General features: G+C 44.9%; 1 protein-coding gene across 1 annotated transcript in view; it reads right to left on the bottom strand.

Moving 5' to 3' along the window:
* Positions 1 to 1,077: 1,077 nt before the first annotated feature.
* The window catches only part of LOC111157219 (LON peptidase N-terminal domain and ring finger 3), a 33,687-nt gene continuing 15,971 nt past the window's right edge, over positions 1,078 to 18,793 (bottom strand). The window contains exons 7-12 of the mRNA XM_022518511.1: positions 10,557 to 10,671; positions 8,261 to 8,382; positions 6,275 to 6,433; positions 5,450 to 5,612; positions 4,094 to 4,243; positions 1,078 to 1,244 (exon numbers count right to left, since the gene is read on the bottom strand). Coding sequence (XP_022374219.1) covers positions 1,089 to 1,244; positions 4,094 to 4,243; positions 5,450 to 5,612; positions 6,275 to 6,433; positions 8,261 to 8,382; positions 10,557 to 10,671 — 865 coding nt within the window. The 3' untranslated portion in view covers positions 1,078 to 1,088. The remainder of the gene's footprint in view (positions 1,245 to 4,093; positions 4,244 to 5,449; positions 5,613 to 6,274; positions 6,434 to 8,260; positions 8,383 to 10,556; positions 10,672 to 18,793) is intronic.

Genomic DNA, 18,793 nt, shown 5'->3' with positions numbered 1-18,793 from the left:
GATCCCCAGAACCCTGAGAAGAGGTGGGGTATGGAGGCTATGATGTGCCAGACTGAAAACCATTCCCTCTGAAGGGTTAAAAATCATCCTGCCTCAGCATCCCACTCCTAACTGCACTGGGGAGAAATGAGGTACACTGTAATTAGATTGTTGAGATAAATGCCTACAACAGATTGTTCTGAAAGACGCCCCTCGGATTCATCTCTTCGTTGAAAGAAAGTCATTCCTTCAGCCCTGCTCCATATAACACAGAGAGAATGGATTATTTTACCTCACCCTGGCTTATTCCATAAGGTATGCCAAATCCCTTGCGTATCTTATATTGTTGAACTCAAACTGAAAGCCAAATGGAACCTGCGGAGATCAGTAATCTCTGCGTGACCCTGAACTTCCTCTAACCTTCCAATGGGGTAGATCTGGAAATCATTCGAGAACTGGTTTAAAAAACACAGTTACATGTGATGAAAGCAAAAATGGCACATTTCTAGTACTGTTCTTTCCCCCTTGGTACACGGTAAACCACGTTAATAAATAAAGTAACTGGCTTCTCAGTAACATACACTTAAATAGTCACAAACACACATGTAGAAAAAAGGATACAGTAGTGCAAAAAATAAATTATTAAAACAGATAGAAGGATGAACCTTATTTTACACAATGCTGTATAAAACCTGAACCATTTGGAATGAGAACTCAAGTCAGTGAAATAACACAACGTTATTAGTATCTGTGTGTCACATTTCAACCACACACTTAACTATGCAAGAAAGAAAATTAAAGCAAAACCACTTTAAACTTTCGGAAAAGTTTATGTCGAAATCAAAGGAATTTTTTTCTTCTGGGCTTTTAAACACCTCTGCTGAGCATGTCGTTGTGCAGCATGTCAAGAAGCATCTTAAGACAGAAAGTTTCAAACAGGTCCCATGCTTTTGGTCTTTCTACACATTTTCTCTCTGTGACCAACAGCAAGGAAATGCCTGTTTGATACTTCCTTCTGTTAAGATGTTATTGCAATTAGATATATTTACAAGATGACTCCCCCAGGGCGGTGGGGAGGGTGGGGCTTCCTCTTCAGCAATCCACTCTCACTAGTTTTGGTTTCGGGATATAAAGGCCAGGACTCGCCGAATGCCGTTCAGTCTATCCTTTAAGGACCTCATAGCTAGGAATGGGAGCTGAGCTCGGCTTTCCAGTGGGAGGACCGCTAACGTCCACCAGCACCAGGCTGGGCCATTTGGGTTAACCTACAACAGAGAAACACATGGGTTCATCCCATTTTCACAGAAGTGAGCTCAGTCTGCAGGTTTCCCACACCGCACGGTAAACAGTGCAGGACGAACTGCTTCTGCGTACGGCAGACGCTGCCGATCACCCCCAGGTCTACGTCCCCTTATCCGAGCTGGGCGTGTAGCCACCCAGAAAACAAAGGCTGCCTTGTAGCTAGGGGAGGTCACAAGACCAGGTTCTGGCTAATGAGATGTAAACGGAAGTTCTATGTGTAACTCCTGGGTCACACGCAGGGAACAGGTCCTGAGCCCTCCACCTTACTCTTTCCCTCCCCTCCGCCCCCGGCCAGAGCGTGAACATGGTGACGAACAGCCTTCTTCTATCAGAAAGACGGGGCAACATTCTGAGGATGGTAGAGCTTTGAGATGAAGGACACTGGATCTCTGAATGACCTCATGGAACAGAGCTGCCCTAGCCCTCTATCTGGTTCAAGCCACAGTTATTTTTAGTAGTTGTCAAAGCACACAAATCAATATCCTAACAGATACCCTATACCTCCCAGCCAGTGTGATTCTGTGAGCTAGAATATCCACCACTCAGTCTGTTCCATTTCGAAGATTCTATTTAGGTTCTTTGGACTGACACCTACCACCTGTGGGCCTTCAATTCCCATGATCCCTTGGGCTTGGCGTGTCTCTTAACTCCCTTTATTTCCCCGCTCCTGGCTGAAGGCAATATAGTTCCCATATGCCATGTCACTATACAAGGCCACAGCTAGCTTCTCCTCTGAAACCAAAGCCTATGATCCACAGCCCCAAAGCACAGCAATCCCACTCTAGAAAAATTCCAGTTAGAAAACACATTCACATTAGAAATGTATTCTGTCCCCAGGTTTCTTTTTTAATAAAGACCCTTCCCATCCCACATGAGTCCTTCACCGAAATTTGGTTTGCCAGCAGCTTCTCAGGTACACGTTTTAGACACTGGTGACTTATTTCCTATGAAGCCTGAAATGAGCTCTCGACTCGCAACTTCCAGAAGGTGGGTTTAGGACTATACAGAACCCCATTGTGGTCAGACCACCTACATATTTGCCTCCAAATCGGTTCACCTGATTCTCCCCAAACCTTGCTGCCTTCTTGGCTTCTCTGTACCTGTAGCTTCTGAATTCTTCTTTGCCCCTCACTGTGAGCTGTAGCGGGCTCTCCCTCCTATTATTAGTTCTGGATATGAAATTGACATATTCTAAACTATCTTTCCCAGGGCCATTAACAAAGACATTTAAGCTGATGTTAATACTTGCAGCTATTTCTGAGAAATCTCCTCCCAAAGCTTAGAACATTCTTATTAATGGGACCACTGGGGCTGCAGCACTGACTGGATCAAACTGGATGATTTTTTATTATTATTATAATTTTTTGCTGCTGCCAAAGCAATATGATAATGGTTCTAATAAGAAAGGAAACGAGCCCAAGATTTCAGCTTTCTGTGTCATCGAGCCCTTATGAATCACTCTGTGGCATCTGTGTTTTTTCTTGAGGAAGATGCTGTGTCATTGCTGATTGCTACCTTCTGCCTGACTGAGGAAGAATGCTTTCCAAAAGGTGAAGGGGAACGTTACACTTGATCATGAGCTTGCACAGAGCTCTGACGTAGTCCTGAGTCACAGTGGCCCAGAGCCAAGAGCTGGGTCACTGGGAAGCACTGACTGGACTTTCTCCCTTCAACATTCATGATGCCCTTGCATGGTGGGGAAAGAGGCAAGTTTGTGGTCTGGAGAAAGCGAGACATTTCAGTCCATTAGGGAACAGACCAGTGTTTTACAGCCCCAGATGCAAGAAGAAGAGGGGACTTGGAAGACCTCCTCTCCCACCTCCCTCATTTCAGAGCTGGGAGAAAGGTTGAGAGAGGAGAAGGGACTTATCCAAGGTCACACAGCTAGAGTGGTAAGGACCAGTCTCTTGGCAGGGAAATCAGAACATACATATTCCATTTTACTACTGTGACAGAGTTGGGAACGAGTGAAAGCAAAGAATCAAGGAAGTCATGGAAGTGACGATGTAGGGAGCCAGCTCAGAATGTAGGAGAGGTGATCGTGAGCAAATATTTAACTAGCTTATCTCCAGCCTGGTCCTAGAGAGAGAGTATTGTCTGATTTATACCAGGCAAACAAAGCTTAGAGAAACTTAACTATCTCCAATTTCCTGAAAAGCTTCTGATCTGCAGCTTGATCTCTCAAGTGGACCTGTCTCCCCAGGAAACAGACTAATCCAGTAGAACCTAATGAACTGCTTTCTAGTATAATTCAGCCAAGGGTAGATTTGGAGATTGGGTCTGTTTGCTCAGGACCTGCTCACCCCTGATGAGAACAATGACAAGGATCTAGACACACGAGGCTAAGGAGGGAGGGACACAGGTGTGAGAAGATTCTGGGGTCTTGAGATTGGAATCCTGTAAGTTAGCTGGTCCCAACTCCCTGCTCCTGCAGCAATGGGGAAGACAGTTATGGGGCTCCCCAGAACTGGAAACCTTTGGTCTCAGCTCCCAGGATACCCTTCTCTTAAGCCTGGCCTTTGCGTGAATCTTGTCACTCCCACACATTACTGTGGTGTGACTCTGGACCCTCACTGAAAGTTCTTCTGTTGATGGCATCTATGTTCTCAATCTCTCACCTGACTTATCTCTCAAAACCTGTCTTGGATCCAAGTTCCTACTGCTTTACTTTACTGCTCCAATTCTGACTCAGGATCCATCTTCCTCTCTGTTCCTGGTCTACCAAATGGGAACCATGCACCCACCTGATCTCAAACCCTAGGCTCTCTCATCTGGTGGGGGCAGTCCATTACAAAGAGACATTTCCATGTACCTGGGGATCAGCATCTTTCTCTGGCATGGGACCAAAGTGACTGATTATCCGATTCTTCAGAGATGATTTGAGCGAATGAAACCACGATGACGCTTGCTCATAGACACAATTATGCAATCCCATGAGCTCAGCATAATCGTCTCCTTGAACCTGAAAGTACCAAAGTGGAAATGAAGCACTCTGTACCTTCTCCACCACTCCCAAGGCTGCTGCTGACACGGACTCCCTTTGGGCATCCAGCCCGCCCCCCTAGGAAGGCTTGCCTGCCCGGCCTGCTCCTGTGTGGTGTGTGAACGTCTCCTCTGCCAGAGGATGGGCTGTGCATAACTTGTTGAGGGGCAGGAGGAAGGATAAAGGCTCCTCTAGGTAAATTAGCTGAAACAGCAAGACAGGTAAGAAACCAGAGGGGCGCCCTGGCTTGAGTGGAGGCATGCTGTCCAACGAGCTTACGCTGCTTTACGCCTCTCTCCTTTTCATGTTTTATATCTGGTTTCCCATTGCGCACTGGCAAAAGAGACATGAGTATGTCTGTGTCTCACTGTGTAACTCTATTTTGCATGTCAAATACATTCACTCATCGATCAAACATTGACTAATCTTGTACCATGTAGTGAATGTAAACATAAATGAACGTGGGATTATTTACCTTTTCTTCTACCCATTAGTCCAGAACACCAAAGATTAACTGGACATGTTATCTTTCTGCTTTATGGTATGATGGGTTTTAGGGAAGAACTCTTAAGCAGGCCGCACGTTTCAAAATACGAATGTACGGGGGCACCTGAGTAGCTCAGTGGGTTAAGCATCTGCTTCGGTTCAGGTCATGATCCCAGCGTCCTGGGATCAGGCCCCATTATCAGGCTCCCTGAGCCTGCTTCTCCCTCTCCCTCAGTCTGCCATTGCCCCGCTTGAGTGATCAAATAAATAAGTAAAATCTTAAAAAAAATACAAACATACGTGTGAATCTACAATTATCTCAAAAGACAAAGTTGGAAAATATAAATAAATTGATACATAAAATGCACATGTGTAGCTATCGCTCCGTATCTACCCCTTGATCTCTGTGGCAGAGACCTAACTCCTAGGCTGAACGGGCCTCTGCGCGGTTGGTCTGACTTGCCATTTCTCACACATGAATACGACTCAGCAGCTAGGCAGAGAAAGCCAGGACACGGAGTGCTCCTGGTGCCATTCTACAGCCAAACAGCAATCCCACAGCATTCAGTGTCGCCGTAACAATTTGGTGAGAAATCCCAAGGCCCCCAACAGCGCTGAGAAATTCTTTTGCGAACATCTTTGTGGGCCAAGCTACAGGAATAGCCTGGCCTTGGGACTCGTGGCACTGGCCATCCTCACCTTTTGGTCTTCAATGTATTCAATGTCAGCTGTATTGTAGCCATCTCGGTGGCCCTGATGGAGGACCCTGAAGCGCCTCCTGCCTATGCTGTCCACCACCGAGCGGCCATCAGCAAAGAACTGCACATTTCTGATCTCCAGGATGCAGCCGTATTCCGCGAACCTGCTTAATAGGGTATGAGTACAGATGTAAATCCTTGAGTCATTTCTGTGCCCTGGCCCTGAGCCATTTCTGTAACCCAAGGCTGTGCCTCGAGGGACTTCTGCCTATTTGCCTGTGCTGGGGTCCACGGCGGCAACTACACAACAGGCAGTGTCTGTGCAAAGAAAAATGTTCATGCAATAACATAACTGCTCCCGTGTATGGAGCAGACACTGTGTATTAGGTACTGTGCTCAGTGCTTTATGCGCGTTAACTCACCAACCCTCTCAACAAGCCCAGTGAGGTAGGCATTATTGTGCCCACTCTGCAGATAAGGACACTGAGTCACAGCAGTAACTCGTCCAAAGTCAAACTTGCTAAGGCTGGAGCCAGAATGTAAAGCCAGGCAGTATGACTCCCGGGTCCACAGTCTTCCAGTGAAACAAACTGTAGAATAAATGCCACTCGTTTAACAAAAGATTAATCCCAGGGTTCCTTTATATAGGCAACCTATTACATGGTAGGCTAGGGGCCAGGGAGACCGTGGTCTCTACGAACACTCACGGTCACGGACTGACTAAATCTCAGGAGCTGTGTCTCCCCGTCTTCTGGGAGCACCCCAAAGTCAACCCAAATCCCTCTCCAGCCAAGCCTCCCTTCACCCTACATAGTTCTCCACTTACCCTTTGACGGGATCTCCAAGGCACATGCCAAACTGCCTTGTGCCTGTCTCGATGCATCTACGAATCATCAGGCGGTAACAAGGCTCGAAGATGTGCAGGGGACAAGGAACGGTGGGATAGGCCATAGTACACACGAAAATAGGCACGTTCTTATTTAAGCTGTCAGGAAGAGCAAATGACGTGGATGTCTCAAAGCAATGGAGCAGAACACAGAAAGGTTGGTCAAACGTCCCCTTGTGGTTCCCCCACAGGAAGGCAAGGAGACCTCAAGTTTCGATGGCTGATTAAAAAAAAAAAAATCCTGAGATGCCACCGACACTATGGGCTGAGTCCCATTACCTGGTGCAGAGGTTAGCCTAAGCGCTGAGAGATTGAAACCGATATTCTATACGTTCTAATTTGCCTAAAGACGTCCTCTAGTACCTTCACACGGTGGGCAATAGCTATACCTCAATCTTTTTTTTTTAATGCTCTCTACTCAGAACAATCTCTTCAGGTGTCATGCTGGTGGTAAAAGTGGACCCAGCCCTCCAGGGGGATGGTGGGAAAATCTCTGCAAGGTCTCCAACAGCATCTCAAATTTGCAAAGGCCCCAGGAGACCTGCTGGGCAGACCCAGCCAGAAGGAGGAGGGAGCAACAGAGAGGCAAGGTGCTAGCCCAGTGATGCTCAAACGCTCCTGTTCATCAGTCACCAGGGGGCCTTCCATTCAGACCGTGGGCTGCAGGACCCCTGAGATACTGGTATATTAGCTCTGGAGTTAGGACCCAGGAGTCTTCCCTTCAACAAGTGCCCATGAAGAAGCAGACGCACAGCCTGATGGGAAACCACCAACCAGGCCAGCACCTCCTCCATCACCGTTCTCTTCTTTGTCTGGTAAATCCAGTACTGGAACTTATCAATAGCTATAAGACCATCTGCCCAAATCCCCGCAGTATTAAGTTTAGGATTTCTTTAAATAGATATCCCTCTAATATATCCCAGTGTTTATTAATAAGACACTAAGTGATACTGGAGATAAGGGCTCAGAGAAACTCAAGGCAAATTTAAGAATCAGAAATAAAGATGCCCTGAGTAGATCTAGTCTAAGTCAAGGAGAAAAACAAGGATTTAATTTCTAGCTTCTCAGGAGAACATGTCACCCGAAGTGAGAGGCTCCACTCAAACGAAACCGTGGCAGTTCAGAGGTGTTCTCTGTAAGTGGGGCACCTTTTGCCACCAGGCACCTGGCCCCCAGAATGCTGTGAGGATTCCAGTGGGGATGGGGAGGCAGGAGGCAGCAGTAGAAGAGGCAGAAGGGAGAGATTGCCTCCCGCTTCTTCCCAGTGAGCTGCTCTTCCAGCGGAGGAGCCCTCCTTCCACCTCCCTCCTTACCCGCCTCTCCCACGGGCCAGGCAGAGGAGGCACAGGACAAGCAGCAGTCTCACTATTACCGTTACCATTAATTAAGTACTTGCTGTGCACTAGCTCATTTAATCTTCACAAGTCCGTGAGGTAAGAACGGATTATTCCCAAGCTACAGATGAGGAAACTGAGGTCCAGAGAGGTCAAGGGACTTGCCTGAGGCCCTGAAGTATACTCGCTTTGTGGCAGAATTGGGTCACAAACCCAGGTCTGGTTGGCACCAAAGTTCTTAACCTCACAGAACCTGCTTGAGTATCTGCAGTCTTTTGTACACTCCATGAGTTCTCCTGATTAGCTCCTCCAAATTTACTCCTACCTCCTACCAGCAACACCCAGGCACAAGTGCCAAGATGTGACCTGGTCAATGGTCTGTGGCACATGGGTAAGCGCTGAGCAACTGGCTTCTGGGGGAAGCTCTGGCTTACAGCACTTGCCAATTTCTATAGCGTAGATACTCTCACCAAGGCCAATGTCAAGCTACCAACATATCATCAAGTGAAAAGTTAGAAATGTGCACATTCAGTTCTATGAGCTTCTGTGGGTCAAACTGAAAAGAAAAAAGAGAACATGTGCATATACATACTTAGAAAGTTCTTCCATTTCTTCTTCATAAAGCCGCCTTCGTTCCTTGAGTTCTTCTGGAAGGAATTTAGCTATTAGCTCTTCCATTATGACATTTTTGCTGTATTTTCTGGATGCCAAGCACTAAAGGGGGAACAGGGCAATGAAATACTAATCAGTCTTCAGAAAAACACAAAGCACGCCTACGACTATCAGTAGGATAGTCGAATGACCCACATATCGGAGTAATTTAGACCCGTGTATTAGCAGGTGATAAATCATACTGCATATATTCTCTGGATATTACATGTGACTAATTACTTGTATAATTAGGCAAAAATATTTTAACAAGGGAAAAAGACCTGCGTTGAAGTTCTAAAAATCTCATAGCTTCCCTAAAATGCTCAAATTGAGATTATGTTCTTGTCACAAAGGTGGGAGGGCAAATCCTTCCCTTTCCTCTTCTTGTTACTGCATCTACAAGCTCATAAAAATGGTCTCCACCTGGGATATACTGAAAGTCTGGTCAAAATGTTTGGGGCATGAAAAAGCCATTTTCGAACATTGATCTTTTCCTGACCTGTCCCATACCCACGGCACCCCACCCCAATGCTTGGCTTCTGGATACTGTCAGTCTAAATATTTCCCCCGCCCAGCTTTAGCTAAAAACAAAACAACAACTAAATACTGGTGATTTTTATCTGTTTTTTAGATATATCATCTAGGTTATCACTGAAATTATGTTATAAACCATGATTTCAGAACCAAATTCGGGTCCATTGGTCACTACTATCCTCGCAAACACCCCTACTCCATACATATCCGGTGATCTGTAAGCAGTGGGAATTTAACTGTGTGACCCAGACAATGAGAGTTAAAACATCTGCGAATTGCTTGCTATGGACACTACCCATAGAGACCCAGCAGGGGGAGCTCCTGGGTATAAAATTGCTTGTTAGAGACCCTTTTTCCTTTCCCAGTACGGGCTCTGTGTGTCTATTCTGCAGTGAACGTGATTGGCATAAAATATTTATCGCTCTTGGACACAGTGTAAGTGTGCCCCTGTGCCAATACGCAGAGACAGACGAGAATATTTTCTAGCCCCTGAGTCTGGGACCCCGCAGCATCTGCTCTTAGGATGCCTTCCCAGCCCCTGCTACCACCTAATGGCGGATCAGCTGCTTTGCCCAGTCCCAGTCTTTGGGGAAAAGCAATGACTCAGGAGGTTGCTAATCCAGACTCCACCGCTGATGCTAAAACAAAAACCCAGGAAAGGCACGTACTGAGATGTTAACCGTGGTTTTCTCCCGGTGCTCAGCAGGAGCAGGTTCTTCTTTCTGCTTACATGAATGTTGTAGTGTTACCACAACACACGTGTATTGTTATGTATAAGGACCATGGGCTCCTCACCCACCATCAGGCCAGCAGATCCCACCCACTGATCTAGGCAAGGTGTGACAGTGAGCCTCCCCTCGAACCCTACACACACCCCCAGGATTATCCTGGTTGATTATTTCACTCCATTCCCTTTGTTCAAACGTTTGGGTGTTGGGAAAGCTCAGCAGGTGACTTTTCTGGACCTACGTTCACCTAGAGATAGCCTTGCATTTCTGCCCTCTCCTTGGGGACAACAAGGGTCAAGGAATATTAAGACTGACTATAATGTGTCGTGCACAAGTCCCCAAGGGAGGGAAAACAAGATGGGCTCCCAGGTGTTCCTGTGCTACAGGAAAGTCCTCCAGTCCACCTGAAAAACAATGGTGGCAGCCTGTGTGGTTCCTTTCGGAGGATCTAGAAGCTGCAGAGCTTTTCAAGTGGTCAAATATCTGCTAATAAGTACAGCAGCTCCTGGGGGTGGGAGGATGCCTGGAACAAGGACTACACTGAACGTCTGTGAGGTTTTTCTGGGGCCCTGGGAGTGATACCTTCAAACCACAGAATAAACAACGATGGTGAAAAGAAATCAGCACTCATCTCGTCCAAGCCCAGAGAGGACAGAGGATTCACCTAAGATTGCAATGAATCAGGTGCCATGATAGGCTTAGCACCAGGATCCCTGTTTGTCCTCAATTTAATCCTCTGTTTCCATCACAAATTAATTTCACTATTTACAGTTCATAAAAACCTAGATGTTGCCCCATTTTCCTGAAGGACTTTGTGAAGAGCGGAGGGGTAGCTCTAAGACAGGAAAAATAGACAGATGGCCTGAGGGAGTATTTTGCCCTAGCACAGTGCACTGGCTTGGGATCCAACAGGACACCATTTTGGTATCCAATTCCAAATAAGCTAACCCAATCAAGACAGAAAGAATGTCTTACCTGTGCAAGACCATCTTTGCACAGTGGACACTTTGCATTGTGATCTAGGCATCTTTCAAGGCATTTTAAACAAAATGTATGTCCACAAGGTGTTGTGACTGGCTCATAGAATAATCTGAAATTTAGGAATCAAAATGGAAGAAACATGCAATAAGATGAAAAATAAAAGACAGAGCTAGTCAGTGTTAAGGTTTTACAGTATTGGAAAATTCTGTGTAAGGGGGAGGGTCTTTCCTTTTTAAAATAATTCCCTGCTGTTGCTGCACTTCAGAAAAGCATTTGCTTTTTTATTCCTGAGCTGTATTTTTTTTTAAAAATGCATTTATCAACATTTATGACATAGCTAGATCATTTTGTAACATCAGTTCTAGTCAGTCTCTTCTGACTGGCATCCAAAATGTGTTTCCCTGTCACGTCCCAGAAAAATAGAGATTAATGCCCAGAGTGTCTGAATAGATTCCATTCTAAAATATGTAGCCAACCTGTTCACCTAAAGATATGTAAACACACACACAGACAGATAAATACAAACACAGATAAACACACACACTCTGTCTCACACATTTACTCATTTAAGTACCTTATATCATATGTACAGTGCAAAAAGACTTGGCTTATTTGCTAACCTTGACTCCATTTTTCACCTAAGCAATGTTTACTGCCTGAAGGATCTCAATATTGCACCTGTAACAAACAGATGACTACCTTTTGTATGAATGGATCATTTTCTTAGAAGCAGTAGAGTAATACTGTCAATGTGCTTATTGATACACACACACACACACACACACACACACACATACATATGCAGATCTGCCTCCATATACTTCAATTAGATCCTACTTTAATTGCTTTGCAGGAGCTGGATATTTTCAAAGCAATCTGGTGAATCTTTTAAAAAAGCAGTTCTATTCATTCAGAGATTCATGGATTTACTTTGCTTAAAAAGAAAGGCTCACCTGCAGCAGGACCACTGGGTGGGGGCAGCTGAAGATGGTGGTTCAGAAGTGGGGCCCGCGCTCACCAAAGGACAGACAGAAGGGAAAGACAGATGCCTGACCAGCCTCTTTTGACCTCACAGGAGTGTTCAGTTGAGAGGAAGAGGCAGCCAGCTGCACAGCCCCCTCGTGTGGCCAGGAGGTGCAACGACAGCCTGGCGCACACAGCCAGGCTGAGCAGAAGGATCAAAATGTCAGAGAGGAAGAGTACCCGAGAAAAAACTGAACCCCCCCCAACCAGAATGAAAGTGAGGTCCAGAGGGGAGGAAGTCGCTTCTAGTTGGCAGAACAAAGTCTATCCAATGTCCACCTTCCAGTGGCGTGCTCCCTCTGTTCAAACAATGATTCTCGACCACGGCTCTTTGTGAGAATCACCTGGGGAGCTTTTCCTTTAAACAGCTTTACTGATGTGTAATTGACATGCATGAGCTGCACATACTCCAAGTTTACAGTTTGGTGAGTTTAAAACTATGTGCACACCTATGAAACCATTTCCACGATCCAGGTCACGAACATACCCGTCACCCCCAAATACTGCCTCATGTTCCTTTGTAAATCCTACCTCCTGCTCCCCTCTCCCAGCCTCCACCACCATCTGGGGAACTTTTAAGCACCATACAGTTGGCAGGGACCATGCCTGCAGAGATTCAGATCGGTTGGTCCAGGGTAAGGGCCAGGCACCAGGATTTTTTTTTTTTAAAGCTCCTGGGTGGTTTTAATTAAAGTGCAGCCAGGATTGAAAATCACTGGATTCCACAATCCTACTAATCTCTGAACAGATCAGTCTTCTGTACTGGTCTCCAAACTGAATTCTCAGAGCTACCTGTAGAGCTTCCAAAACAGACACGGTGAAAGTCCACTGGGTCAAGTGTGTTGTTTAGCGGGTCAAAGGGAAGGACAGAGATTTGATATTTTTAACAAGCCAGTGAAAGACTAGCAGCTGCTGGCACATTCCCCACTTTCTTGATTAAAAAAATTCTAGTGAAATTTGAGGGAAAAGCATCTCGTGGGAAAGAAATGAATAGTTTCTTAAGAGAAATCAGTTTAAATTTAACAAGCTATCTACGAGACAGATTCTCACTTATTCATTTAGCAAACGTGCTCTGCGTGCTGACGCAGAACGAGGTTCTGGCAGTATGACAGGTACAAGAAGGCATCTGACTTCTAGGAGACGAGAGGACACACACTGAACAGGTCATTGAAAAGGTGATATTTAATAAGTCCGTGCCAGTAGAAATAATAATTGTTAAAGTGTTGAAATTAAAAAAAAAACAAGCACATGAAGGTCTGGAGTAGGAGAGAGACTTTTGATAGATTCACTTTTTCTACATTTTGAATGTTATATTCCTGTTTTAGAAAGCAGCTCATTTGTTTAACAGAGTTAATATATTTTAGTTATTAAATTGGGCAAAAAGTTATTTGGCCAGTTATTAAATTGGCCAAAAAGTAAGATTAATTTTCAAAAAACACTACGATGGCAATCCTAACCAGTGTACTAAGGAAAGAAGAAAAAAAAAAGTATGAGGATTAGAATGGAAAACACCAAATCTGTCATTATTCACACATGGTGTGATGGTGACCTGGTCAAATCTAAAAGAATCCACAGAGGGTACTGGGTGGCTCAGTCAGCTGAGTGTCCAACTCTTGGTTCCGGCTCAGGCAGAGATCTCAGGGTCATGGGACCGAGCCTCATGTCAGGCTCTGTGCTCAGCAGGGAGTCTGCTTAAAGAATGCCTCCCCCTTTCCCTCCGCCCTCCCCGGCTCCTTTCTCTAAAACACATAAATTTTTTTTTTAAAAATTTAAAAATCTACAGACTGATTATTAGAATTTGTAAGAATTGATAGTATTAACAAGGATGTTAATAAATATACGTACACACACAATTGTATTCTATACACCAGCAAAAAAACACAAGAAAACACATTTTTTTAAAAGGTAACATTTACAGTCACATTTAGAAATCAAGTGTCCAGGAAGAAATCCAACAAAAGCTGTACAAGACCTCTGATGGAAAGAACTATAAATACCTCATTGAAAGGAAGTAAAGAAGACCTAATTAATCCCGATAAAAATCCCAATGGCTTATTTCAGATGTTTGTTTTGACTTGACAAGTTGATTTCTAAATGGTATAAGGCAAGGCAAAGGGTCAAGAGGACCGAAGACACTTCTAAGGGCAGCACTGTGGGAGGACTGGCTCTACCAGACATCAGACCTTATTATAAAGCTGTAGTGATTAAAACAGTATAGGGCTAGCACAAGGACAAATCTGTAAATAGACTAGAAAGCCCAGAAATAGACCCAGACCCAGATTCTTGATTTATGACAACTGTGGCACTTCAAAGCAGAGGGGGAATTTTCAGTACATGAGTAGCATTCTCAATAAATGCTATTTGGGATAGCGGGCTGTCTGTATGGGGAAATGAAGTTGGGCTGTTCTCACACCATACACAAAAATCACTTTTATGTGGGCTGGAAAGGTAAATGTGAAACAGTGAAGCTTTTAGAAGACATAACAGAATATCTTGATGATCTCAAGGTAAAAGAAAAAAGATTTCTTGGGCAAAACACGCACAAGGAAAAAAAAAAAAAACGCCACTAACTATAAATGAAAAGATTGATAATTTTCATTGCATTAAAACAAAGAGGGGCGCCTGGGTGGCTCAGTGGTTAAAGCCTCTGCCTTCGGCTCGGGTCATGATCCTAGGGTCCTGGGATCGAGCCTCACATCGGGCTCTCTGCTCGGCAGGGAGCCTGCCTCTTCCTCCTCTCTCTCTCTGCCTGCCTCTCTGCCTACTTGTGCTCTGTCAAATAAATAAAAATCTTTAAAATAAAAAACAAAAAAAACAAAGAACTTGTAAGTTCATTAAAAGATGCCATGAAGACAGCAAAAAGGCAAGCCACAAGTGGGGGAAGGTATTTGTATCACACATGACTAACGGGGAGCTTGTGTCTACAACATACATAAAGCTCCTAGAAGTCGGTAAGAAAAAGAGAGATAACCCAATCAAGATGGGCAAAGATTTATATGCACCAGTATACATAGAAACTTCTCATAGCAACGTTGTCCATAACAGCTCCAAACTAGAAACAACCCAAATATCCTTCTGAAATAGAACAAAGGAAGAAACTGTGGTAGATTCATACAATGGGCCACTATACATGAATGAAAATGAACAAACATCACCAGTACGTAGTAACGTGAATAAACCTTAATACTATGGAAAAGAAGCCAGAACAAAAAGAAATATGTTCTGGATAGTTCGATTTATATAAAGTGTTTTAGAAATAGGTAGAACTAAATTATACCATTTAGAGATGCATACACGGGTAGGGGGTAAAACTGTTTTTAAAAAAGAAGAGAGAAAAATCAAGAAAGACAGTGGCTTCAGTGGGCAAGGGGCAAGGAGCTGTGATTCAGAAGTGGCCCACAGGAGGCTTGTGGGGGTCCTGGCCATGTTTTATTTCTTGAACTGAGAAGGACTGCACGAGTATCCTCTCTACAGAATTTTGTTAAGAGGGTACAATTTTAGTTTTTTTTTAAAGATTTTATTTATTTATTTGACAGAGATCACAAGCAGGCAGAGAGGCAGACAGAGAGAAAGGGGGAAGCAGGCTCCCCACCAAGCAGAGGCCCGATGCGGGGCTCGATCCCAGAACCCTGGGATCATGACCCGAGCCGAAGGCAGAGGCTTTAACCCACTGAGCCACCCAGGTGCCCCCAATTTTAATTTTATGTACTTTTCCACCATGTGTGTTTCACAATTTAGAATGTTTCTCACAAGTGTGATTTGCAGGCGGATTTGGAAACCATTGCCGTGAGCTTCTGGAGCAGACAAATCCAGAAAGTCTCACTTCCCCAGTAATTTGAGTCCTATGAATCTGAAAATTTGTTACACACCTTAGTCAATGACACTAATGATGGTGATGATTGAGGAATCTGTACCTGCTAAACGGTTTTTTTTCCTGAGAACTTCAAAATCGGGCCTTTTGTAAAACAGCAATGGCATCGCTGGCTAATTCACTGCAGTAAATACTGACATGTAACGAGCAGATGAACGAAACAGACCCTTTTGGGTCTCTCTCAGCAAGACTCTCAGCAAGAACTGTGATTAAAATGCCCCCGAGCTGAGTGGTCGCAGACGAGAAGGCTGCCAACAGACACTGCGTAATGCCTGTTTTGAAATAATTCAAAGTTCAGATGCTCAGAATATATCACCTTTTAAGACTTCTATATTCGGGGCTACTCTGCTCCTCTCCAAAGGATGATGGAGTAAAGTGACATGAGACAGAGGGAGTATATTTCTCTTGCTGTTCTTGGTGTGTGTAATACTGTTTTTCAAATAAATTAACTTCATGTATTACTACTGAGGAAATGAAGACTCAGACAGGTTATGCGACTTGCCCAAGGTCACACAGCTAGCTAGGAGGTAGCAGGGCTTGGGGTGTGAAGTCACACCTTGTTCCCCAGCTCATCTTCCTTCTCCACTATATGACACAGCGGCGACAGCGTGCACACCTATATCTAGAACAGACATCATCCATCCGTGTGTAGACATACCAACAACACAGTTCTCTCTCTCCCCACTCCAGAGAGAGAGAGAGAGAGAACTCTGTATAGAGATAGAGCTAGAAATAGGTATATACTTGAAGTCCTCTCCATTTTATTTACCACTAAGTAATGATTGCAGGAAACACTTGAGGGAGACATTTATAAATCAGAGTAGTCAGATTTTCTCACAAGAAAGCATTTTACATTGTCACAGTGGTGGAGTAAACAATAGTAATAATAAACACTTTCAGTTACATGTCAGCCCGGATAAAATGCTTGGCTTGTCTAGAAATAGCTATCTTTTCCCACCAGTTACATCCTCGTATTGTGTTCTTTTGCTGCTATCAAAGGAAAGCGAAGAGGGAATGAGAAGGAGGGGGGTGGAGAAAGAGAAAGAAAAAGAGAGAGGGAAGGAAGGAAAGAGATGGTGGGGCGGACTCCTTAACACCCAGCTATCTGAGTAGCTAAAACTAGGTTAAATACAAAGTTTTCATTTCAATTGACAAAGAGGTCACTGGGCCATTAGGTAACTGGTTCAAATATCAAGCATTCTTGTTCCACATCTCAAAATATCCTTGTCACCCCAAAGGCGATATTCCACAACAGCCCCAGAGGGGGCCCCCAGTGGCGAGAGATTCCAGCTGGCTAAACCTCAAGGGGTTTCCAGTCACGAAAGACTGGGAGGCAGAGTTCTGAGGGGTTGGAATTAGGAAACAACTTCCCTCAACAGAGCTCTCCCAATCCAGCCAGGGGGACTTGGGAGACAGGAAAGTGTCTCATTACTGCACGCTCCAATTCTTATCCCATTCATTTTTTCCACCCTTTTCCCTGCAAGATGTACAAGCGGCTCCTGAGTTTCCCTCTAGAGTCGGATGAACTTCGCACTCCAACTTGGCTTCTACTAATGCAGTGCCACGGGACTGGATTTCATTCTTGAAACTCGTAGAGGAGGTACAAATGTCTAGTTTCACGACCCAATAGATGGTTTGAAAATATCTCAACCCTTAGACACCCTCTCCCCCAAAGACACGAGGGTCATAATAGAACCTGACAATAATCCTAATGACAACAAAAAGGAAAAAAATCACTAGAGAGGTGGAAACAGGAACTTTGACAAGACTGTACTCAAACAAAGCATGCACATGAAACAGCTTCTGTCAACATCTGATTTCTGCCTTACAGATAAACCCTGTTGGGAGGGGAACTACATGTTTCTGACCCAGGGCTATAGTTTTTTTTTTTTAAGGTTTTATTTATTTATTTGAGAGAGAAGGAAAGAACAGAAGTGGGGGGAAGGGCAGAGGGGGAGAGAGAGAGAGAGAGAGAGGCAGACTCCCTGTTGAGTGGGGAGCCTACATGGGGCTCGATCCCAGGGCCCTGGGATCATGACCTGAGCTGAAGGCAGATGCTTAACTGACTGAGCCACCCAGGTGTCCCAAGGGCTACAGTTAAGAGCCTTGAGGCCAGAAAAGCTCTCTGGACTTGGCAGGTTCCTCTGCACTCTGAAGCAGCTGGGGTCCCCTTAAAAGTTACCAACCTATATACTACAATTACCCCAAACAAAGATGGGCTTTTGTTTTGAAGTCTCATTTAGAACAGAGGGGCAGGATAAAGGAAATAATGGCTTTTAAGCTCAGGGTGAGCAAACCAGAAGGGGGTCTTATCCTCTTGGTGTTTATTTCTTGGAGCAAATTTCTAACCCTTCTCTGAAGCCCCCTGTTGAGATCAGGGACAAACAAGATGAAAGGGAGAAAGCAGAGGAAACAGAACAAAAGAACTCCAACCTCAGGATTCTGAGCCCTCAGCAAAAACACAAACAGGATGAGTCTGTGTGTTTGATTTTGTGTTGGCTGGATGTTGGGAGGAGTATTAAGGAGGATACATCCAGCAAAGACCTGGACTTTCTGAACAAGCTAAACCAAGTCTAGCAAAGTCTGACACCTGAAAGACTGTGGCTTAGAGGAATGGTGGCGGAGGCCCCCTTCTCCGCTTGGAAGCAGACGTTCTGCCTCGTATTCTGGCTCCTCCGTGACCCACCTGACACTTTGTTGTGAGGGGGACGGGGAGACGGTCAAAGGGAACTGGTTACATGACCCACCCCACTCTCACCTACTCCACCTAAAACTCCCCGATTGTATCTGGAAGGGCTTTCTTTCAGTGCTGCTGTATTCATCTGCCAAACAGTTCATTTTCAGGTCTGCCCGAGCTCAGAAGTAAATCTGACAATTCGATTTTTTTAAAGATTTTATTTATTCGTTTGACAGACAGAGATCACAAGCAAGCAGAGAGGCAGGCAGAGAGAGAGGAGGAAGCAGGCTCCCCGCTGGCAGAGAGCCCGATGCGGGGCTCGATCCCAGAACCCTGAGATCACGACCCAAGCCGAAGGCAGAGGCCCAACCCACTGAGCCACCCAGGCGCCCCTAATTCAATTATTTTTAAGAGGAAGAAAAAGTACATGTCCAGGTAATGGGCTCCTTACTCATTTTTATGCATACGGTAAAAGTCCTCCCAAATACAAAAGCACATGATTGATATGGAAGGCATACGTGCTTGCAAAGGGCAAGAAAACACCCCAGGATCCTTGGGGGGTGGCTGGATCCCACTGTGTGGTAGACCACAGGATTTTTCTTAACATCTCTTGGGTCAACCATCTTAATAACTTTTATACAAATGTCTCAGCCTTCTTTT

This window comes from Enhydra lutris, unplaced genomic scaffold (assembly GCF_002288905.1).
Source record: "Enhydra lutris kenyoni isolate GAN:26980312 unplaced genomic scaffold, ASM228890v2 scaffoldscaffold53, whole genome shotgun sequence".
Taxonomy (NCBI): domain Eukaryota; kingdom Metazoa; phylum Chordata; class Mammalia; order Carnivora; family Mustelidae; genus Enhydra; species Enhydra lutris.
Note: the sequence above shows the minus strand (reverse complement) of the source record. Positions and strands in the feature narration are given on the sequence as shown.